At 38.9% G+C, this 24,783-nt stretch overlaps 1 protein-coding gene across 1 annotated transcript in view; it reads left to right on the top strand.

Annotated features, from left to right (window-relative positions):
• Hhla2 (HHLA2 member of B7 family) overlaps positions 1–24,783 on the top strand; it is a 161,287-nt gene that overhangs the window by 125,470 nt on the left and 11,034 nt on the right. Inside the window, 8 exon segments of the mRNA XM_071614912.1 lie at positions 8,787–8,864; positions 11,135–11,226; positions 14,514–14,566; positions 16,879–17,125; positions 19,627–19,741; positions 20,370–20,499; positions 21,150–21,198; positions 23,674–24,063. Of these exon segments, the coding sequence (XP_071471013.1) occupies positions 8,787–8,864; positions 11,135–11,226; positions 14,514–14,566; positions 16,879–17,125; positions 19,627–19,712 (556 nt within the window). The 3' untranslated portion in view covers positions 19,713–19,741; positions 20,370–20,499; positions 21,150–21,198; positions 23,674–24,063.

Raw genomic sequence — 24,783 nt, 5'->3', positions numbered from 1 at the left:
GAGTTTACCATTTATAATTGCCCCATTCAAAGATGATTGTTGTGATACATTTATACTTGCAAATACATCTGTAGAAATAAATATAAAAGAAAAATGCTATTTTTTTTAGAGAGGAGAGGAGAGAGATAATTTTTTAATATTTATTTTTTTCAGTTTTCGGTGGACACAACATCTTTATTTTTACGTGGTGCTGAGGTTGAACCCAGCGCCCCGTGCATGCCAGGCGAGCGCGTTACCACCTGAGCCACATCCCCAGCCCAGAAAAATGCTATTTTAACAGTTTTCACTTAGTTTCCATCCCTTTCAGAGCATAGCTAAAATACTTGACTATTAGTGGAAACTTTTGTTATACTGCAAATGTTTTTCCTATTTTACTATTTCTGTGGCTTTTTCGATTTTTATGTAGACATATGTCTGATAGAATATGGTAATTGAAAAAGCCTTCTAAGGTTATGTTACATTATTCTAGTATTTAAAATGTGAACATGAAACTATAAATCACCAGGTTTTATTTTGAGAGTCTAGTTTTACTTTCTGGGATACTCAGTTATCATTCTAAAATCTCATATCTTACAACAGATTTAGAACGTATTCCTTCAATGGTAGGACTGCCAAATGATTTCTTTAAAATTTTGTTTAAGATTTTTAAAACAAATTATGTTATTATTTAAACAAGTTATTTCTTAGAGTAAAATTTAATTGTAATTCCATCACTTAAGAAAATCAATCACCATTTCACTTGAAACTTTATCGTATGTGTGCCTGTTCTGCCATCTACATCTTCTCACTTTGAATTTTGAAAAGCTCTCGGTCCACCATGATTTGAATGACTGCCTGTGGTTGACACTAGTGCTGGACATCTGTTTCCAGGTTTCCTCTGTTTTGTATGTGTGATTACAAACAATCCCACAGTTAACATTGTTGCACTTGATATTGAATTTTCTTTTAGTATATTCTACTATAAAAGCAATATGTCCATTGGGAAAGCTTTATGAAGAGCAAAACTAGAGAACCTCTTTGAATCAATACCAAATCTATCTTTATTCAATAGCCATTTCAGCACTCACCAGATAGCAGACACTACTCCAGATGTGAAACCTGCTCTTCAGAGTCAAAACCCTACTTGATATTTAGTGACAGATCTTTTGAGTGCCCTGAATTCAGCAATGTGTATGCTTTTAATAAAGGGACTATGCTATTGAAAAGTTATCATAATCTGGTTTCTTTCCTGTAACATTAAGAACTTCCCTGTCATTGAACTTTTAAAATATGTTTAATTAATGACAAGAAATTATTTGTGTGAATATTCAATAGTTTAATCTCCTAGAGTCAGATGCAAATTTTTTCCAGTTCCTTTTTTCACATAAAATCCATAACATTCGAGGAGTGGAAGGAAGATGGCGGCGAGGGGAGTGCATTGCCCCCGTGTGCTGCTTCACTGTGTGGGAGTATGACAAGTCAGGACGGCTAAAGGATATCTTGTTAGGAATTTCCAGCAATAGTGGGGTGCTCCGGAACCTGGAGGAAGGATTTCCATCGCACGAGGATCAGCTACGGGGACTCAAACGCGACAGGTTTGTCGCACGGAGGGTAACACTGCTTATTCAGCAAATCGCCCCGTGGCTAGAGTCTGCAGCGCGCGCTGGGATAGAGACGCAGGGTTACAGCGCTGCAGTTTCTGCCAGCCACGCAAACACCATACTCAGGGCTGAATTCTGGGTTCGAGACGGGGGAAGGAAGCGGTCCATCTCGGTTCTCCACACCAGTCAGACCACAGAGGAGGCCAGCAGCCACCATGTTGGTAAACTGACGTCACCACCCCTGTTTTCGACTGACCGCAGCTCATTCAGCCATAGAACAGGTAATTTCAGGCTGCAATTCACCTGCGGCTTGCAGACAGATTGCTAGGGTTCAGCGCCTGGGTGCTTCTTAGAACCTGATCCTATCGGAGTGAACACCGAGCGCGGGGCGGCCGAGTTCCGGCTCCCGGAACTGTCCCGGAACCGCCCTGGCCCAGGGCTGCTGAGCCTGTGGAGGCTGCTTCTTGGACCCTGCTCCTATCAGAGCATACAACAAGCACTAAGCAGCCGAATTCCGGCTCCCGGAACTGAGCCCGCGGGGACTGCTTCTTGGAGCTTACACTTATAGGAGCTTACACCGAGCACGGAGCGGCCGAGTTCCGGCTCCCGGAACTTCCCTGGCCCGGGGCTAGGAGCCCGCGGAAACTGCTTCTCGGTCCGGGTCCTGCTGAGGGCCGGTCACGACTCACCCGGTGCTTTGGTTGCCCGGCAAGGGGAACAAAATGCTGCCATTCGCATAGGATACCAACATGGCAGAGATCTGATGTCTGCAGAAAGCGGCGGAGGAGAGAACTTCATCAATACCAGCGGTGACATAAGCAGTTGGTCTCCTGGTAGGGGGGATGAGGCACAGTCACCCGAGTCTCCTCAATTTGTCGTCGAGCCAGAGGGGAGGAGCCGGGCCGCCGCCAGCGCCCGGAGCAGGCCCAGCGGCTCGCCAGCGTGGTGACCGCGTGACCCCAATTGGAGAGGGGGCGGAGTGGAGCCGCCACCCGCACCCGCAAGGTGGGCAGACCCGCGACCCAGTGGTACATGGGCGTGGTAGGAGGGGCAGGGCAGAGCCACCGTTCGCGCTGGCAAGGTAAACAGACCTGTGACAGCCTGGCGGGTCAGGCCCAGAGGCCTGCCAGTGTGGTACACACGTCACCCCAACTGGAGTAGGGGCAGAGCAGATCCTTCTCCCACGCCCGGATCAGGCCCTGCCGGTGTGATGGTCACGTGACCCCAATTGGAGTGGGGGCGGAGCGGAACCACCACCCGTGCCCCCAGGGTGAGCAGACCAGTGATCAACCTGCAGATCAGGCCCAGGGGTCCGCAGGCGTGGTAGGAGGGGCAGGGCAGATCCGCCGCCCAGGCCTCCAAGGTAGGCAGACCTACAACAGACCGGCGGATCAGGCCCAGGAGCCTGCCGGTGTGGTACAAACACCACCCTAATTGGAGTAGTGGCAGAGCAGAGTTGCTGCCCGTGCCAGGAACAGGCCCAGCGTCCTGCAGGCAGGGTAGTAACGACACCCCAATTGGAGTAGGGGCAGAGCAGAGCCTCCACCCGTGCCCGAAAGGTGGGCAGATCTGCGACTGACCAGCGGGACAGGCCCAGTGGCCTGCCGGTACGACAGACACGTCACCCCATTTGGAGTAGGGGCAGAGTAGAGCCGCCGCCCGCACCTGCAGGGTAGGCAAACCTGCAACCAACCGACCGGCGGATCAGGCCCGGTGGCCTGCCAGCGTGGTACACTCGTCACCCCAATTGGAGTAGGGGCAGAACAGAGCCGCCGCCAGCTCCCAGAACAGGCCCAGTGACCTGCCGGCGTGGTAGCCACGACACCCCAATTGGAATAAGGAGAGAGCAGAGCCGCCGCCCGCACCTGCAGGAAAGATACGCAAGCAGTATGAAAAGACAAGGAAAGAGGACCACAAGCAATGCAGGTCAACGCAACTTTAGAAGAGGTAACAGCTGCAGCAGATGGAATGTCAGATAAAGAATTCAGGATATACATGCTTCAGATGATCTGGAGTATCAAGGAAGACATTAAACAGCAAAATCAGACAATGAAAGATCACTTCGACAACGAATTACGCAAACAAATCCAGGAAGCAAAGGATCAACTATACAGGGAGATAGAGGTTATAAAAAACAAACAAACAGAAATCCTAGAAATGCAGGAAGCAATAAACCAACTTAAAAACTCAATGGAGAATACTACCAGCAGAGTAGAACACTTAGAAGATAGAACATCAGACAATGAAGACAAAGTATTTCAACTGGAAAAGAACATAGACAGCTCAGCAAGACTGTTAAGAAACCATGAGCAGAACATCCAAGAAATATGGGATAACATTAAGAGACCAAACTTAAGAGTCATTGGGATACAGGAAGGTACAGAGCTCCAAACCAAAGGAATGAGCAGTCTATTCAATGAAATAATAGGAGAAAACTTCCCAGACTTGAAGAATGAGACAGAATCCCAAATCCTAGAAGCCTACAGGACGCCGAATGTGCAAAATCATAAGAGATCCACACCTAGACACATTATAATGAAGATGCCCAGCATACAGAATAAGGAGAGAATTTTAAAAGCTACAAGAGAAAGGAAGCAGATTACATTTAGGGGTAAGCCAATCAGGATAACAGCTGATCTTTCAACACAGACTCTGAAAGCTAGAAGATCCTGGAATAACATATTTCAAACACTGAAAGAAAATGGGTTCCAACCAAGAATTGTGTATCCAGCGAAATTAAGCTTCAGGATGGAGGATGAAATTAAAACCTTCCACGATAAACAAAAGTTTAAAGAATTCGCAGCTAGAAAACCATCTCTTCAAAACATCCTCGCCAAAGCATTACAGGAAGAGGAAATGGAAAATAACAATGAAAACCAACAGTGGGAGGAAGGACAGTAAAGGGGGGGGGGAATAATCAAAGAGGAAAACAAACCATGTTTAGTAACAGAAATAAACAAATATGGCTGGAAGAACAACCCATATCTCAATAATAACCCTAAATGTTAATGGCTTAAACTCACCAATTAAGAGACACAGGCTAGTAGAATGGATCACAAAACAAGACCCAACAATATGCTGCCTACAGGAGATGCATTTGATAGGAAAAGACATACATAGGCTGAAGGTGAAAGGTTGGGAAAAATCATATCACTCATATGGACTTCGGAAACAAGCAGGAGTGTCCATACTCATATCAAATAAAATAGATTTCAAGCCAAAGTTAATCAAAAGAGATAAAGAGGGACACTACATACTGCTTAAGGGAACCATACACCAACAAGACATAACAATCATAAATATTTATGCCCCAAACAATGGTGCAGCTATGTTCGTCAAACAAACTCTTCTCAAGTTCAAGAGTCTAATAGACCACCATACCATAATCATGGGAGACTTCAACACACCTCTCTCACCACTGGACAGATCTTCCAAACAAAAGTTGAATAAGGAAACTATAGAACTCAATAACACTATTAATAACCTAGACCTAATTGACATATATAGAGTATACCACCCAACATCAAGCAGTTACACTTTTTTCTCAGCAGCACATGGATCCTTCTCAAAAATAGATCATATATTATGTCACAGGGCAACTGCTAGACAATATAAAGGAGTAGAGATAATACCATGCATCTTATCTGATCATAATGGAATGAAACTGAAAATCAACGATAAAAGAAGGAAGGAAAAAGCATACATCACTTGGAGAATGAACAATAGGTTACTGAATGATCAATGGGTTATAGAAGACATCAAGGAGGAAATTAAAAAATTCTTAGAGATAAATGAAAACACAGACACAACATATCGGAATCTATGGGACACATTGAAAGCAGTTCTAAGAGGAAAATTCATTGCTTGGAGTTCATTCCTTAAAAAAAGAAAAAACCAACAAATAAATGATCTCATACTTCATCTCAAAATCCTTGAAAAAGAAGAGCAAAACAACAGCAAAAGAAGTAGAAGGCAAGAAATAATTAAAATCAGAGCTGAAATTAATGAAATCGAAACAAAAGAAACAATTGAAAAAATTGACAAAACTAAAAGTTGGTTCTTTGAAAAAATAAACAAAATCGACAGACCCTTAGCCATGCTAGCGAAGAGAAGAAGAGAGAGAACTCAAATTACTAGCATACGGGATGAAAAAGGCAATATCACAACAGACACTTCAGAAATACAGAAGATAATCAAAAACTATTTTGAATCCTTATACTCCAACAAATTAGAAGATAGTGAAGGCATAGATAAATTTCTTAAGTCATATGATCTGCCCAGATTGAGTCAGGAGGATATAGACAACCTAAACAGACCAATATCAATTGAGGAAATAGAAGAAACCATAAAAAGACTACCAACTAAGGAAAGCCCAGGTCCGGATGGGTATACAGCAGAATTTTACAAAACCTTTAAAGAAGAACTAATACCAATACTTTTCAAGCTACTTCAGGAAATAGAAAAGGAGGGAGAACTTCCAAATTCATTCTATGAGGCCAACATCACCCTGATACCTAAACCAGACAAAGACACTTCAAAGAAAGAAAACTACAGACCAATATCTCTAATGAACCTAGATGCAAACATCCTCAATAAAATTCTGGCGAATCGGATACAAAAACATATCAAAAAAATTGTACACCATGATCAAGTAGGATTAATCCCTGGGATGCAAGGCTGGTTCAATATATGGAAATCAATAAATGTTATTCACCACATCAATAGACTTAAAAATAAGAACCATATGATCATCGATAGATGCGGAAAAAGCATTCGACAAAGTACAGCATCCCTTTATGTTCAAAACTCTAGAAAAACTAGGGATAACAGGAACATACCTCAATATTGTAAAAGCAATCTATGCTAAGCCTCAGGCTAGCATCATTCTGAATGGAGAAAAACTGAAGGCATTCCCTCTAAAATCTGGAACAAGACAGGGATGCCCTCTCTCTCCACTTCTGTTCAACATAGTTCTCGAAACACTGGCCAGAGCAATTAGACAGACGAAAGAAATTAAAGGCATAAAAATAGGAAAAGAAGAACTTAAATTATCACTATTTGCAGATGATATGATTCTATACCTAGCAGACCCAAAAGGCTCTACAAAGAAACTATTAGAGCTAATAAATGAATTCAGCAAAGTGGCAGGATATAAAATCAACACGCATAAATCAAAGGCATTCCTGTATATCAGCGACAAATCCTCTGAAATGGAAATGAGGACAACCACTCCATTCAAAATATCTTCAAAAAAAATAAAATACTTGGGAATCAACCTAACAAAAGATGTGAAAGACTTATACAATGAAAACTACAGAACCCTAAAGAGAGAAATAGAAGAAGATTTTAGAAGATGGAAGAATATACCCTGTTCATGGATAGGCAGAACTAACATCATCAAAATGGCGATATTACCAAAAGTTCTCTATAGGTTTAATGCAATGCCAATCAAAATCCCAACGGCATTTCTTGTAGAAATAGAGAAAGCAATCATGAAATTCATATGGAAAAATAAAAGACCCAGAATAGCAAAAACAATGCTAAGCAGGAAGTGTGAATCAGGTGGTATAGCGATACCAGACTTCAAACTATACTACAGAGCAATAGTAACAAAAATAGCATGGTACTGGTACCAAAACAGGCGGGTGGACCAATGGTACAGAATAGAGGACACAGAAACCAATCCACAAAACTACAACTATCTTATATTTGATAAAGGGGCTAAAAGAGTGTAATGGAGAAAGGATAGCATCTTCAACAAATGGTGCTGGGAAAACTGGAAATCCATATGCAACAAAATGAAACTGAATCCCTTTTTCTCGCCATGCACAAAAGTGAATTCAAAATGGATCAAGGAGCTTGATATCAAATCAGAGACGCGCCGTCTGATAGAAGAAAAAGTTGGCTACGATCTACAGTCGGTGGGGTCAGGCTCCAAATTCCTCAATAGGACACCCATAGCACAAAAGTTAATAACTAGAATCAACAAATGGGACTTACTCAAACTAAAAAGTTTTTTCTCGGCAAAAGAAACAATAAGAGAGGTAAATAGGGAGCCTACACCCTGGGAACAAATCTTTACTCCTCACACTTCAGATAGAGCCCTAATATCCAGAGTATACAAAGAACTCAAAAAATTAGACAATAAGAGAACAAACAACCCAATCAACAAATGGGCCAAGGACCTGAACAGACACTTCTCAGAGGAGGACATACAGTCAATCAACAAGTACATGAAAAAATGCTCAACATCTCTAGCTGTCAGAGAAATGCAAATCAAAACCACCCTAAGATACCATCTCACTCCAGTTAGATTGGCAGCCATTAGGAAGTCAAACAACAACAAGTGCTGGCGAGGATGTGGGAAAAGGGTACACTTGTACATTGCTGGTGGGACTGCAGATTGGTGTAGCCAATTTGGAAAGCAGTATGGAGATTTCTTGGAAAGCTGGGAATGGAGCCACCATTTGACCCAGCTATTCCCCTTCTTGGTCTATTCCCTAAAGACCTAAAAAGAGCATGCTACAAGGACACTGCTACATCGATGTTCATAGCAGCACAGTTCACAATAGCAAGACTGTGGAACCAACCTAGATGCCCTTCAATAGACGAATGGATAAAAAAAATGTGGCATTTATACACAATGGAGTATTACTCTGCATTAAAAAATGACAAAATCATAGAATTTACAGGGAAATGGATGACATTAGAGCAGATTATGCTAAGTGAAGCTAGCCAATCCCTAAAAAACAAATGCCAAATGTCTTCTTTGATATAAGGAGAGTAACTAAGAACAGAGTAGGGCCGAAGAGCAGGAGAAGAAGATTAACATTTAACAGGGATGAGAGGTGGGAGGGAAAGGGAGAGAGAAGGGAAATTGCATGGTAATGGAAGGAGACCCTCAGGGTTGTACAGTGGAGGAGGTAGAGAGAGAGGAGGGGAGGGGAGGGGAGAGGTGGGGAGGGGGGAGGGTGGAGGATGGGAAAGGCAGCGAAGCACAACAGACACTAGTATGGCAATTTGTAAATCAATGGATGTGTAACTGATGTGATTCTGCAATCTGTGTATGGGGTGAAGGTGGGAGTTCATAACCCACTTGAATCAAAGTGTGGGATATGATATGTCAAGAAATTTGTAATGTTTTGAACAACCCACAATAAAAAATTAAAAAAAAAATCCATAACATTCTTTGCTTCTCTTCAATAGTTTAACTAATGTGACCTCCCCAAGACATGAAGGCATAGTCAGTGCTGTCTTTCTCATACCATCTGAATGGATTGCGAGGTAACTGCTTTTGTAATACAAGTGCTAGTTATTTGTATCATTAGTTAGGAACATGAACACAAAATGCAAAGTGGCTATAGATGGTGCATTCCTATTCCAAAACCTTTTTGCACTGACATGATGGTACAATGTAAATTTCCACACCTAACCTTTACAGGTCAGTTAAAATGCAGGTGCACTGAAAATGTTATATAAAATTACATCAGACTGTGCATATGGTGTATGTAAAACATTGTGTGTTTACGTCTGGGTCCCATTACAGTTATGTATGTGTAAATATTCTAAATCTGAAAAAATCTGAAACACTTCTGGTCCCAAGCATTTTGGATGAGGAACATTCAATCTATATTTTCTCTGTAGCATTGTGAACTTTCCTAAATGATGATTCAATAAAAAAACAGGGAACAGGCTGGAAATCTGCAGAAAGATTAAAAATCATACTCTTTAGTCCACTCTAAGTAAGGGTCTATCTAATTTGTTATCTGCTACTAGAAATAAAATCACTATAATATCAAGGATGTGTGTGTGGTGGATGCATGGGTGTCTACAATTTAGTCACATCCCCAGTCCTTTATTTTTTTCAGTACTGAGGTTTGAATTCAGGACTAGTTTACTTGGTCACTTTTTTATTTTTTGAGACAGGGTATCACTAAGTTACTAAGGCTGGCCTCAAACTTGTGATTCTCCTGCCTCAGTCTCCCAAGTTGCTGGAATTACAGGTGTGTTCCACTGCTCCTTGCTAATTGATTTTTCTAAGTGGAAATATGGTACTTAACATTTGTCAGAAGGCATTATAAGCTTTCTAGGTTCTGTGATAGGCATTTTTAATTATCCAATGAAATATTAGGTATGGTGAGCAATTAGGGAGATTGATAATCAATCCTTTTCTTTACCACGTTCCATTTCTTTCTCAAAACCTCTCTAGCTTTCTACAGAGAACTAGCTCTTTGAGGAAGAAAAGTGCAACATGGCAGAGTGGAAAGAGCCCCAGAGGAGTGGGCAGAGAAAAAAGACTTTGTGGCAGAGTCCCTGAGCACCCAGTTCTTCCATCTTGGGTGCCCTTGACCAAAGTTCAAAGGAGTATATTCCATTGTACACAAAACAAGGCTCTTTTCCACCTTAATATCTTAGACTCCACAGAGAAACACAAGATCTATTTTAACTATTTTGTGAATTGGTCAAAGGAGCTAGATGATCTTTTGAGTGATATGGAGTGTCTAGCTATGTTTTCTTTGCAAAGACCTTTTGTTATAACTAGGAATTGACAACTGAAATCAATAGTAAAATGATATAAATTTGTAATTCTAATCTTCTTCATTTACATATTTCTATCTAGAGTAATTTCCCTTAATTCTGCTTTTACTCTCTCATAGGATATCTTCAGAGTTGTCCCAAAGACGAAATAAGTCACTTCATTTCTCCTTTTGGATTTCTCCTTCCCATGTCCTCCCCTACTTGGGAATAGTATACAAATATTTCTGGCAGATTATTGGATCCAGCATTGTTTTCTACATACTCCAAATATTTTAAGATCCAACCAAGTTGTTTCCACCCACTCTTAGAGCCCTCTGGCTCTAGCTATCTGGATAAACTAACTTATAGTTGTTACAGTAGGTGTTAAAAGTGACTGTGTTCCAGGAACGAAACTCAACAGGAGTCTTTTATAATTACACACAGACACACACACACACACATATTCCAGTACTTGAGCAGACCAGAATTGGTGGAAAGATGAAATTATTGATCAAGTGGGCAGCAGACTAGTGCACCCATGCTTTAGAAAGTTATAGATTCTCAGTTACATCAAATCAAACAAGATATTCAATGAAAATTGAAGAAACTCAAACACAGAACTTCATGACTTGCTTCTAACAATCAGACAGGGTTTCTTTACAATGTGGTCTGTTAATCAGGCTGCTGAGCTAGGAAATTTCTTCCAGATAGGCCTGATATAATCTTTGACAAGTTCCATCACTAATTCACTTCATTCAACCATCTCTGTTCTTGGTTTTAGATATTCTATTCAGTTTTCTTCAATCACCTTGGTAATATGAATGAGCAAATTGTCATTGGAAGATGTGATTAAGATACAATTCTTCCTTGCTCATTTGAGAGTGAGCTCAACATTGTAATTCACTGGAAGAATCAAGATAATCACAGAGTGCACAGTTACTACAAAAGCAGTGACCAGGTGGAAAAACATCCCAAATATGCAAAAGGGACATCCCTCTTCCATAGTGAGATTCACAATGGGAATGCCTCTGTCTAAGAAGATTAAGCCTTCTGGATGAAGGAATTTATGTCTGCTATGAGGGAACAGAAACTGGGCATATCACAAACAAGGTGGTGCTTGAGGTGGGAGGTGAGTGTACATGTGAGATTTTGTAAAACTCAACGATTTGATTCAATGATATTCTGAAAGGTTTTTTTTCCCCCTAAATTAACATGCTAGGGGCTTTCTTTCAAGTCAATTTCTGCACATCTATCTCATTATCTTTTAATGCATGGTGTCTCATCATTTAGATATAATTGACATAGCAATTTTCCCTATTGTTGGATATCCAGGGATTTCCAGTGCTTTTTTTCATTACAAAGGGTGTCATTAGGAACAACATCTTTATAGTTCTGTTTAATATTCTGAAATTATCTGAAAAGTAAGATTTTAATGTTACTGACATCAGCAGCATAAGAGTATCTATTTTCTTTTTAGTCCTATCAGCACTGAATATTATCAATCTTAAATATTTCTGCCAGTGTGATGAATAAAGTACTGTTTTATTCAAATTAGATTTTTGTTATAAAATGAAGTTACCATAGTGTACACTTTTATCTGTAATAACTATACTATAGCTACATAGTCAACATATTGTTGCCCATTTTCATGGTTAAATTGAATCAAACAGATTCAACCTGAATTGAACAAAGTAAATGAAAAGCAAAGCTTCATGTGTTTTAATTCTTATTTTAAGGATTATTGATGCTGTGGTCTATTAGTGGGGCTTCTAATCATTCACACAGTATATTACAGGCATACTACAATATACTGCATGCATTTCACTCTATTTTGTTTTTCAGATGTTACAGTTTTTACAAACTGAAGGTTCATGGCAACCTTGCATTGAGGAACCCTGTTGGCACCATTTTTCCAAAAGCATTTACTCATTTCCTGTCTGCACATTTTGGTAAATTTTTCATCTAAACATTTATCATTGTATCTGTTATGGTGATCCATGATCAGTGATCTTTGGTATTACTATTGTGATTGTTCTGAGATCCTACAAAGCATGTCCCTATGAAGGTGATTCTAATTGGCCTATGGCATGCACTTTCTGACTGTTCCACCCACTGACCATTCTTATGTGTGTCTCCCACTTTTGGACCTTCCTATGCCCTGTGACACAACAATCTTAAATTAGGCCCATGAATAACCTTACAATGGCCTCCAAGTGTTCACATGAAAGGAAGAGTTGCATGGTTCTCACATTGTCTTTAGCTAGAAATAGTGAGAAAGGCATGTCAAAAGCCAAGATAGGCCTAAAGTCAGAACTCTATGACATACAGCCAAACTGTGAATGTAGATGGAAGGTTCTCAAGGGAAACTTCCCAGTGAAAGTATTATTCCAGTGAACATGTGAATAAGAAAGCAGAACTTCCTTCATTGCTGGTGTGAAGAAAGTTTTAATGGTCTGGATAGAAATCAAACCAACCACAACATTAGTTTAAGCCAAAGTCTAATCCAAAACAAGGCCCTAACTCTCCAATTCTACTGATTGAAAAAGGTAAGGAAACTGCAGAAGAAAAGTTTGTCACCTCAAACTTTTGCAAGCTTCAGGGGGGAAAAATCTGTCTCCATAGCATTAAAGTACAAAGGAAAATAAGTTTTTTTGAAGATCTAGCTAAGATCATTGATAAAGGTGGCCACACTGAACCACAGATTTTCAACACAGAGGAGACAGCCTTGTATTGCAAGAAGATGCCATCTAGAAATTTCATAGGTAGAGAGGAAAAGTCAACACCTGAATTCAAAGGACAGGATGATTCTCTTGGTGGGAAATAATACAGCTGAGGACTTGAGATGGAAATCAATGCTCATTTATCATTCCAAAAATCTTAGAGCCCTTAAGAATCATAGTAAATTTGTTGTTCTTGTACTTTATAAATGGAACAACCATACCTGGTTTCACATGCTTAAAACATACTTTACTGAAAATATTAAGCCAACTGTTTAAAACTTCTCAGGAAAAAAAAAAGATTTCTTTCAAAATCTTACCATTAAGGGGTTGGGGATTTAGTTCAGTAGCAGAGTGCTTGCTGAGCATTCACAAGGCTGAGTTCAATCTTCAGATCTGGGGTGGGGGTGGGGGGGACCTTACTATTCAGTGATGATATACCTTGTTACCTAAAAGCTCAGGTGGAGTTTGTGTCAAGACAGGCCTAAACAGTCATGTTTTCATGACTGCTAACAAAATGTTCATTTAGTAGCACATGAATCAAGGAGTAATTTTAACTTTCAAGTTTTATTATTTAAGGAATACATTCTGAAAGGCTATAGTTGCCACAGATAGTGATTTTTTTCTAGTCGATCTGGGAAAATGAAATTGGAAACCTTCTGGAAAGGAGTCATCATTTTAGATGTCTCAATCCAACAAGAAATTTAGAGTACTACAGAAACATAAAGCAGCAGCAAGTTTTGAGAGGATTGACTCCAATTTTGAAACAAGTTCTATTGTGTGTGAAATTCTTTCAGAGCTTCACTTGCTATAGAAAAATCTTTGGTGAAGGAAATCAATTGAGGAAGCAAACTTCATTGTTGTCTTACTTAAAGAAATAACCATAATCACCCCATCCTTCAGCTACCACCACTCTGATCAGTCAGTGTCATCAATATTGACCCTTCACCAGCTTGCTGATGTGATTTTCTGGAGAGTATTAGCAATTTTAGCACTAAAGTATTTTTAATTGAGGTATGTACATTGTTTTTTTAGACATAATGCTATGCATACTTAAAACTGTGCTATAATGATAAAATAAAATTTATATGTCTGTGAAGCAAAAATATTCATGTGACTTGCTTTATTGTGATATTTACAGTGCTACAGTAGTCAGGAACTGAGCTTAATATCTCCAAGGTATGCTTCCATATAATCTATAATAGTTAATAGCATTATACATTCTGGGTGTATTTTCTACCTAATAGGTTATTTTATCCACAACTAGTTCCTTTTTCCTTTGCTTCATTTAGCTGCTTTATACCTTGACTCAGAAATCTAAGAATTATGTGTAAACAGAATCAAATAGGCTGAATAAGTATCTGAAGAGTTCAGAGTTCTGCATGAACTCTAGTTTATAGAGTCTGATGCCCACATTTTGCTTGCTCAATGAGACCTTCAGATTTCTTTGTCAGCTAAGATCCTAGAATATAATAGAGATTGCCATTTGCTGTGTACCCATGCATGTTCTTTCTCATTCTTTCTGGATAAGGACACTATCTGAAAATTCTACAGAGTTTTGGTTTTCATTTCAGAAACTGCCAAGTTCTGCTTCTAAAAACTAGCTTTTCACTGCAAGGGCATTAAAGTGATTTCTGCACAGATGGTCTAAGAAGCTGATGGTGAGAGTCCTTCATGTGCCCTTCTTTCTTCTGCAAAGCTATCTTCGCACCTGTGATGCAGTATGAAAAGAGGAACACGAACAGCTTCCTGGTATGTAGTGTGTTAATCGTTTATCCTCTTTCACATATTATGTGGAGAATGGACAATGCATCCATCTCTGAAAGCAATACGGAAGAAATTGGGTATTGGGGTTCTTTATCACTTCATTCAATATCACAAGATCAAATTCATCTTATTAATGTGCTATTGAAAATTAATTGCTGATGCAAAGATGGACAGGGTGATTGGAAGGTGGGTTTGTCGGACTTTCTGAGTACAAGTGCTATGTCACTGACTGGAAGGTCTTAGGGATAGCTTTTACAAAAAAAAATATATATCTGTGGCAATGCTAATCTTTACTGGCTTCATTACTTTACATAATTATTTTAAAATCTGAGCCTAAGTTACTCATTGATGAAATTACCAGATGTTTTTTAGTCAAATGAAAATATTTGTGAAATGGAAAGTAGTAAATTTCTCCATGACTATTACTGTGTTTGTTGTTCATCCTCTAAACAGGATTTTCTATCTGCATTTCACTTTAATGTGCAAAGGAAAAGGAAGGAATACTTGTCTCTTAGCAGCTTACAACCTCCAATTCTTCCCAATATTTCAATGACAACAAAAAACTAATGGTATTATTGCTTGTAATTTAGTCTCTTACATAGTATTTTTCAGTTAATCTTTACCCAAACCTCTATGACAGAATCAGGTTCTAACCCTTCTTTCCAAAGATTTGAACAAATGGAAACTCTGATCACACTATAACCTGCTTATGAAAATATTAATGGGAAGAAAAATGACATGTCCCAATCTAATTCCAGAGAGAATTGCTTCATATTTTTAGAAGCAGAACAATTTTTTTTTTCTGTCAATCTCTCCTATGTAGGAAAAGTGGAGGTTAGCTATTCTTTTCAGATTTCTCTTCCCCAGGATTTCATAGTTTGAAAATATTTACCAACAAATTACAATATTATGAAGGACTCGTCACCTTTACCTGATTCTAGTGTTAAAGTCAGTCATTTAATGTTCACTTGCCATTAGCCAGGCAGCAACAGAGACATGGGGGAAGGGTTGAAATGTTAATATAAAATTGTAAATTTTTTTTGGAAAATAGTCATTTCTCATGTTTATTCAGAATTGAATATCTGAAGCACTAGTTCTTTAAACTGAATATCAAGTGTCCTTGCTCTCAGACAGCTGAACGTTAACGTGAACTCATGCTCAATTCTGGATCCATGGTATCTTGTAGAGATGCCTACTAATAAGACCAAACTGGGAATGTAGCACACAAAGGTTGTAGGTGTTTCTGCTCACTGTGGTGAGGTATGTACGGAGTTGTTACAGAACACATATTTAAGGAAGTTGCACAAGGGCAGAATTTTAAGTGTGGTAGGAGATTCCAGGAGATCACAGACACTCCAAGTCAAAAGCATACAGGAGTAAAATTGGCTGAATTTGTGTAAGTATGAGGTAGTTTAGGGTGAAACTAGGAGATCAAGGGGTAAACCTGGAGAGGGAGGCAAAAACACTTCTACACTTTTCTAAGGAGCCTGAAATAGATGGTCCTAGATGTAGGATGGAGTCAAAGAAGGATTTAAAACCATCATTGATCTGAAATCCTGGATTTGTCTTTAAAACAATTTTTGCTGTAGCATCATTCTCACAGGTGGACTTCGAACCACGGAACAATCCATGGCACTTCATAGAAGTCAGTCTACAGAGCAAGAATGACAGAATGGAACCAGAGAAGCAAGTCAATAATACCCTTTCTTTCTTTCTTTTTTTTTTTTTTTTTTCAATAATACTCTTTCTAAAAGATCTCACTCCAATGTGGATTCCTTGGGCAGAGTTGGAAATGTAGTACATATATGCACAAAAAGGGAATTGTTCTAGATAGAGAAATAAGTAGTTGAGAACATAGAAGTACCAGGGACCACTAGGTAGTAGATAAAGTAACCAGAGGAGACCTCGGGAATAGCAGCATTTGAGGGGCTAACAGAAGAACACTGAATTAAATAGGCTAGTAGGAGGTATCAACATTCCTCTGTGTTACTCTCTGGTCATACCCAGATGCATCATCTCCCCAGCTGGCCCAAGCTTAGCCCTCTTTGAAGGCCTAAAGTAACCTTGGACTAAAGAAACTTAGAATCGTGTCAGTAAAGCTTTTCTTTTTATGAAACTCTACAGCCACAAATACCTAATTGCTTTTCAAAAAAGGTATTTCCAAATATATCAATATTACAACATTTATTCCCTGCTAAGTGTAACTTAGAAAGCTTGTTCAACAATTTTCTCTTCATTGATGTTTCTTTTCTTGTTCTGTTGTTAGATGGCTTTTGGAAAATGCAAAATGATCACTTTTATGTCAAGTTATCAGTGATTTTTCTCTACTGAATCAAGACTTCAGAGTTCTATGGTACAGAGTGGAAAGTGGGACTTCCTCTGTCCTGGCTTGCTCACAAAACACAATTATCAATGACCTTGATTCTCATAAATGAGTGACTTCTCTGACTTTGACAGATCTTACCCCTTCAGACAGTACAGAATATTTGTGCACTGTTTCTTCAAGTGAATATACTTTACTCGCCATCCACATGCTACCTGTAGGTAAGTTGCAAGTAGAGTTGGATAAGGGGTTTGGGGTATAGCAGTAGAGGTCTGTATAAGTGGAAAGTGGGCCGTCTTTTAAAGAATAGGTTAGTACTTCCCATTGTCACCTACAGGATTATTTCTGGTCAAGATCAGATAACTCTTCCTCCTCAATTCTTCCTCTTTTGACCACATCAAAGTCTTGTATTTGGAAAAATAAATTGCTCCCACAAGATTACCTTTTCATGATTTCAGGGCTTCAGAAATGAAGAGAAACTCACACATATTGGTGACTGTGGGCTGAACATCTTCAACTCCTGCTCAGCACTACAGTGCTGCCTTAGGGCCTGGGTTTGGGAGTTGAGGCTATAAGCACAATAGAAAGTTGTAGGGCCCTACTGGATGCTGGGAAAAAGTGGCATTATCTTTTAACTTGGTTGAATAATCACTACACATTTGAAGCACTAAGTTACACCTGATTCAGCTCACTCTTCACCTCTGTTGATCGTTAACTGCCAAAACTAACTACTTAAAATGTATGTATTCTCAGAGTCAGGGAATGTGTACTGTGAAGTTGTTTGGTCCCCATACCCATCATCTATCAGCTTGATATCAAGGGAGACCCTGGAAGATCTTTCTTCCCTTTAATAAGGAAATTTGAGTTAGTGGTACATGTTTTATAAATTTTTGTATCATTAAAGACATAAAAATTGTCCTCAGGTTATATGGTTTTCAGATAGAAATTTCTAGACACTGAGTGATAACACTCCCTTTGTAGAGCTGCCATTTTGACAGTATAGAATGAAAAACAGAATGCACTTAAAGTTCCTATCTTTCCTCAAAATAAGAGTATCAGTATTATGTACAATACAGTTAAGGCTATATTCTATTTTTAAAACTGTTGTCTCATGTTGGATTCATTTTGGAGTAGAGAAAATATATGAGGAAGAAACTGTGTGAAGATCACATATGTCCCATCTTATTACCAGAGATCCAATTTTCAGTTCCACACAAAGTGAATCATCAGGATCTTTCCATCCCTGACCAAAGGGCCTTCTCAGAAACTCTCATTCCAAGTAAATTCTGGCCAGTGGGAACTTGTGGAAAGTCTCCCCACAATCTTCTAAGGAGATACCTATAACAGGAACCACCCCAGCCAGACAAGAAAATAGGGCGAATAGTCTTGGTACCCTATCCATCAGCCTTTCAAGAAAACTTGATTTTCTATTCTGAATTGCAATTTTCCATTTGCTATGCCTTGCCTGGGAAATGCTACTACATATAAAAATGAGGCCAAAATTTGGGGACACTTAGGATTCCTAGAGTACACATCTGCTCAATAAAAGTTGCACTGAACTAAGTAAAATTAATAATCTTTCATAAATTTTGTTGTAGAATCCACATGTCTTTGTAGATGGGGGAACTGAGGGTCACTGATCAAGTGAGAAGCAGTTATATCTTGTAGGCTTTTCTTCAGGAGGAAACATTGCTTATGAAGACACCTTGAGAATTCAGTCTAACATCTGTACTTGAGCTAGAATAGCTCGAGTAGTATTTGTAAGGCTCTTAGTTTGATCACTAGCATTGGAAAAAAAATCTCTACTTAATCTTTCCTTTACTACAGTATTTAATTTCAGAATGACACAAATAGAATAGGTAGAGATTGTTTTATTGGCTATAAACCATTTATTAAATATGTTCATAAAAATTAATGTTATGTAACTAGAGATATTCATTTTAATGAACAGCCCATAAACATTTTTCCACCCTGAATTAACCTTTGTGCTCTAATGCTTAACTCCTCACTCTTTGGTAGAACATAGATAGATACAAGATTAGCTGGGTTCTGACTCTAGTATAATCTCTGGTCTCCAAATGTCTGCCTTTAGGAATTTCTCCTTCAATGCCTATTACAATTCTAGTCCACAAAAGGATGTTGAAGTTCAGGCTCCTCTGGTTTTCCTGAGGAGATCCAAGAACTATTAACCCAGTGATCATCTGTTGCTTCTCTCATCACCTTGAACTTACACAGTTCCCCTAGGATGCTGTCTTCCCCAAGACAAGGGTGAACTGCATCTTTCCCTCATGGTTGAAGGAGAATTCTGGGCTGAGGCTAGTTTTCAGTCAGTTATCCTACTGTGATTAAAAAGAAAAAGTACTAATTCCCTTATTAGACAACAGAAACTTAAAATGCATCATTGACTCATTGCTTCTCAAGTTTTCAGACTCTTATAAACTCCACCCAAACTGGTTAATATCAGTGTCTGTAAATTTTCCATAATAGACACTGAAATGGAAATACTAATGGTCATGGGAAACTCTCCTGTCCAGCTTGGACTCTTAGCTTGATCTGAAGGGCCTTTTTATTATCCCCCCTTTTTTTTTTTTTAAATTCTGCCTCCTCTCTGGAGTACAAAAGTAAGTAGTTTTAAAAATAGTAAATATGCTCTACCCCCTCCCACCTACCCACATTTCTTATTTGGGAATTTTTCATGCAGTTCAGTCTTTGTTTTATTTAGAACCAAGCCAAGGAACAGCTTCCTGGATAATATGTGCTTATGTTACTGGTGATTTTTCCAAATACAATAGGAATAATTTGCCATAAATTGAGAAGATGCACCACTGGCAACACAGGTAATGTGGAGACTATGGCTCTGTCCCTGGGTGTTCCATGTCCTGAGTATTAAAGATGACATGAAAACACACACTGCTGCTGGGCATGTAAATGGATCTTAATCTTCTGAAGAATCATTCTAAAATTTATCAAAGGCTCCTAACTATTCTACTTTAAAAAATTTACTCTGCGTAAATGATCAGAGCCATGCCAAGCTATATACAAGCATTTTTGCTGTGGCACATTGCTATTATTTCTAGTTTTTCTACTATTTTAGGTGACTAATAAGGGAGGGAACTGATTGAATTGAAAAATCACAGGTATTTTTTTTCAAAACTAAATTTAAGTTGGCATAAAAATAAATGGAATGATCTGGTCATCCTGCACTGAAAAATAGCTATCAAGAAATGACAAAGCTTTAAAAAGTTGTCCTTGGAGTGATCAGACCATGAGTTCCCCATCATCAGACCTCATCCAGGTACTTTCTTCAGTCTCTGGAATTTGTTGTCACCTGAGCATATTCTATAGTTGGTGCTTAAAAAAAAAAAAAAAAAAATCTTTGGAACAATTCTGGCTAAGTTAAATTTTTTTTCTTTTAAATCTCATGTAACAAACTTGCCATACAATAATTTAAAATGATACCTCAAGACACCATGGCCAAGAGATTCTTTGCATTAATGAATAGAATTTGAGCTGGAAAGGAACTAGACAAAACTGAGATCTAGTTCATCTCCACATCCCAGGAGACGGGAATCCAGGAAGTTCTCTGCAGTGCTAGGTAGGTGTGTGAAACAGATTTATGTCACCACCTGAGATCGCCCATCTAACTAGTGGCAGGGGCAGTTCTAGACACCCAGAAGTTCTCCCTCAGTCCATCACCCACCTCAGATGGTTCTGGGTGTCCTGGGAGGTTGAGCTAGATCCCATGTCCTTTCCATGTGTTCCTCAGGTTGATCTCTAACTTCAGTGGGGTTATATAATTCAGATTAGAGAGAAAACATTATGGAGGGCATTGTCAGGGTGACAAGAGTTTTGCCAGTTCTGGCCCTGTGGTCCCTTTGTTACTCTTGTCCTGTAGCTGGCCAGAAGAATAGATAGTAGGTCACAGGTGTCTGGCTTGTCAGCCAATGCAACCCCTGACCTAGTATAATGATACTTGTGATTGAATTAGGCCCAAATTATGAGAGGGGTACCGCGTATTACTCAATGACAGTTTTGATATAAAGATATAAGTCAGGTGCACATCTTTCCACACTATTTTTTTTAAAGATGAATTGTGTGATTTATTTCTCTTCCATCAATTTGTCAAAGAATATATTTTCTGATTCATATTCAATTGCATCTTTCCACACTATTTTTAATGTTTGTTGAAGACATTAAAATCTACATAACTGGGGCGATTCTCCTAAGATTTTTTTTTCCCTGTAGAATTATGTTGTGCCTCTACTGATCAGAGATGTTAATTCAGAAGAAAATGGTAAGGTATCATTTCCTTTATCAAATTGATAGTATAAAGATGCTGCTCTATGAAGGAATTTGAAGTTTTGACTAATATACATATCATCTAAGGGTTAAAAATGGCAAGGGGGAATTGCAGGATAATACAGCAGACAAACACAATTGGGCTTTTCTCGATGACTATAATTAAATAGGCTCTTCTAGTCTATTATTTTCAGAGGTAATATCAAATGGCACCATATATCTGAGGGTACTTCAATGTACTGTTTCTTATAAAAATATGAAACATGGAATTATATTGAAGTGGAAAGAGACACAGACAAAATAGAAAGCAGCAAACCATAGTTTTTGGCCTGATTTACTACTATTTTGCAGCCACTTATAGGTTCCTTAGCAACTGAAAATTCACTTACCAATTAGTTTGGCTATATATTTCTTTTTTATTGCATACATTTTATTATTTGTATATTCCACTAATCAGAATTTAAATTCGGTACAAAAGTGGACTAAACTGGCTTTTACACTATTTAAAAACTCAAAAACATCAGGCAAGGAAATTAAAATTGATATAAAATGTTTCCGACTTTGTAGCTAACTATCTGATTATAGATGCAAGTAATAGCTTAAAGTTCCTTATCCCCTTCCCCGTAATAAACCACTATCATTAAATAAGATAAAAATTGTTATTTTGACTTGAAACAACAGATATTTATAGTCCATTTTATTGGTTCTAGTCCCTTTGTGAACAGCCAACTAGTACAGAAAATGAAGACAGACTGTGACAAGCATCCTTAATATCCAGTGATGTTGTCTGGCCTTTCTTCACTGCAGTCCCAATGATTTATCAGACCTGACAAATTCTACCACTGCAAAGACGTAACCATTCTCTCTTCCAGTGCTACAGTTTGAACATGTTCCCCAAAGTTCACATATTAGAAACTCGGTGACAAATGCAACACTGATAGGAGGTTGGGCCTACTAAGAGGTGATGGGATCGAGAGGATTTTGCTCCGACTGTGGGGATGGGTTAGTTATTGCAAGAGTTGTTTGCTGTAAAGTGAGTTTGGCCTCTTTTTGCCCTCCTGCCTTCGAATAATGCAGCAAGATGCAAACACCTTAATTAAATTTCTGTTCTTTATAAATGAGCCAGTGACAGGTGTTCTATTACAGCAGTACAATACAGAGGAAGACTTCTAGTATTCCATTGATTTAAGCTTCATTCACTGAACGCCACATCTACATTACTATGACTGTCCAGATGCAAGGAATCCCTAGAAAATAATTTTCATTTACATACCTGTTTTAGTCAGCCCAGGAGGCTACAGTGAGTATCCACCAAGAACTCAAAAGGAATGTATTACTAGGAGTTGATTCGACATCTGATTCACTGTTAATGGGCAAAAGCAGGGAGTCACTTTAGTAAAAAGGTGGAAAACCAGGGCCTGGATCTAAGAAAGGCAATTGACTTGAAAATGCTCTAGTTTTACATAGAACCATAAGAAATAAATTTCTTATTTATTCTTTAGTTGTACATAAATGGTTGTAGCAGAATAACCAACTAGATTTAGTATGGTGAGTCTTGGGTACCCCCAAAGAATACCAGTATCTCTAATACTATTTAGGGAAAAGGTACTGCCAGCTTGAGAATTGACACACCTGGATTCTGTTACAACTGGCAACCAGGCTTGCAATATTGAGTGAACATGTAGCACCATGTTTGTCTTGGTGCTACACACACATGCCTGGCCAGGACCCTGCAAAGCTGAAGGCGACTAGAAGAGTCACTGAGCTCTGCTAGTTCACCTTTTGGCCTGGGATGATAGTTCTGAGCTGTCACAATACCTGGGGCCATCAACTGACCTTATGAGCATGAAATAAATGAATGCTCATTTATGTTTCCTTACTAATGCAAGTTTCTCTCATGACCAACTTCAATCCAGACCATGCAAACAGGGATTCTGGGACATGTCTCTGCTGTTTAACCACACTGCAACAGTACAAAGCCTGCATATCATCCTGTACTGAACTCCTGTGTGATACACTGCCTCAGTGGTTAAAAATCCATGTTGGCATATAGCCTACATGTATGTCCATTAGGAATGTTTTCCTCTAAGTTTAAAGTGACTAATTGGTTATATCTAGAACATTGTTAAAATTTTATCAACTCTCACCATTAATGGCTTAAAATACTACATTTTCCCTAAATAGTATTAGAGATACTGGTACTCTTTGGAGGTCCCCAAGACTCACCATACTAAATCTAGTTGGTTATCAGTAAAAATCATTTTACTAACATGTCATAATTCCCATGGAGCCTAATTGCTCTAAGAGTATATTCTATAAGTTTTATGCATTAAGAAGCAGTATGGATGAAAGAAGTATTCATTTACTTTTTAACATCAGAATTTAAGAAATTCTTGCATTCATTGGCTCTTCTAACATAAAGAAATGCTTTTAAGGACCAAAGTCTCATTTTTTTTTTTTTTGGTTTCAGGGATTGAACTTGGGGACACTCAACCACTGAACCACATCCCTATCTTCTTTTTAGTTAGAGACAAGGTCTCACTGAATTGCTTAGCCCCTCACCATTGCTGAGGTTGGCTTTGAACTCGAGATCCTCCTGTCTCAGCTTCCCAAGCTTCTGGGATTACAGGTGTGTGCCACTGCACCTGGCAATTTTCTAATTATCTTGTAAATGTTCCTCTTGAAAACAACATGAGTTTTTGGCTATAAAATGGCCCCCTCCTTTTCCAGTAGTTTCCTTTATAAGAAGAAATTGCTTATTCTTCATGAACCTAAAAAAACAATATTGGTATTTTCTATGAAGTTCCAGTGACTTTCACCAGTGAAGCACATGCTCAGACCATGCCAAGTCCTCTCAGAGGTAAGTAGGTCTTAGCCAGCTCTTCAAAAGGAGGCAGGGAATTGAGGCAGTTATCTGCATTACAGAAAGCAGACACATTCTGTATACACTCCAAGGGCATGGTCACTGTTTTCTGTCCCCATTCCCCACTGAGGGGGAAGATTCTGCAGCCACATCATCAATTTTCTCCACAGCCCTGACACACTGTTCTATCAGAAAACCTTTTCCTTATGCGTATATATCAGTTGAGGGATTTCTAGGCTTTTCTTCTGTGAATAAGAAACAATTAGTCATTGCACTGCCAAGAAAGCTTTTCATATTCATCTCTGGCCTTTCAGAGGCCCTTTTTGCTTCATTCTTTGTTAGAAATAACTGCAACAAAGTCAAATACATGGCATCCGTTTTGGATGCCCTTCAAGCTCTTGCAGCTGAGTGAAATTGGAGCACTTGTGAGGTACCTCCCTGAACAATTCCATTATATGGGGTCGCTGGGCAGGCTCTGCAGAGAAGACCCTAAATCCATTGCCATACACTTCTCAAATTGAGACCAGCATTCAAGCCACTTACAGCCTATATTTAGGACATATCCATGATAGCTTTTCAGGCATCAATAAGAAATCTTGGTGTTGGCAATGACTCCTACTTCTCATATTTAGAGCTAAATAGATTCAGTGCAACAAACTTTTAGTCCCTCCTTCAAGAAATCCATTTGACCTCCCTTAAGGTGGTAATTTTTGTTGC

This window comes from Marmota flaviventris, chromosome 8 (assembly GCF_047511675.1).
Source record: "Marmota flaviventris isolate mMarFla1 chromosome 8, mMarFla1.hap1, whole genome shotgun sequence".
NCBI classification, from domain to species: domain Eukaryota; kingdom Metazoa; phylum Chordata; class Mammalia; order Rodentia; family Sciuridae; genus Marmota; species Marmota flaviventris.
The sequence above is the reverse complement of the archived record's forward strand: the minus strand, read 5'-3'. Positions and strand labels throughout refer to the sequence as shown.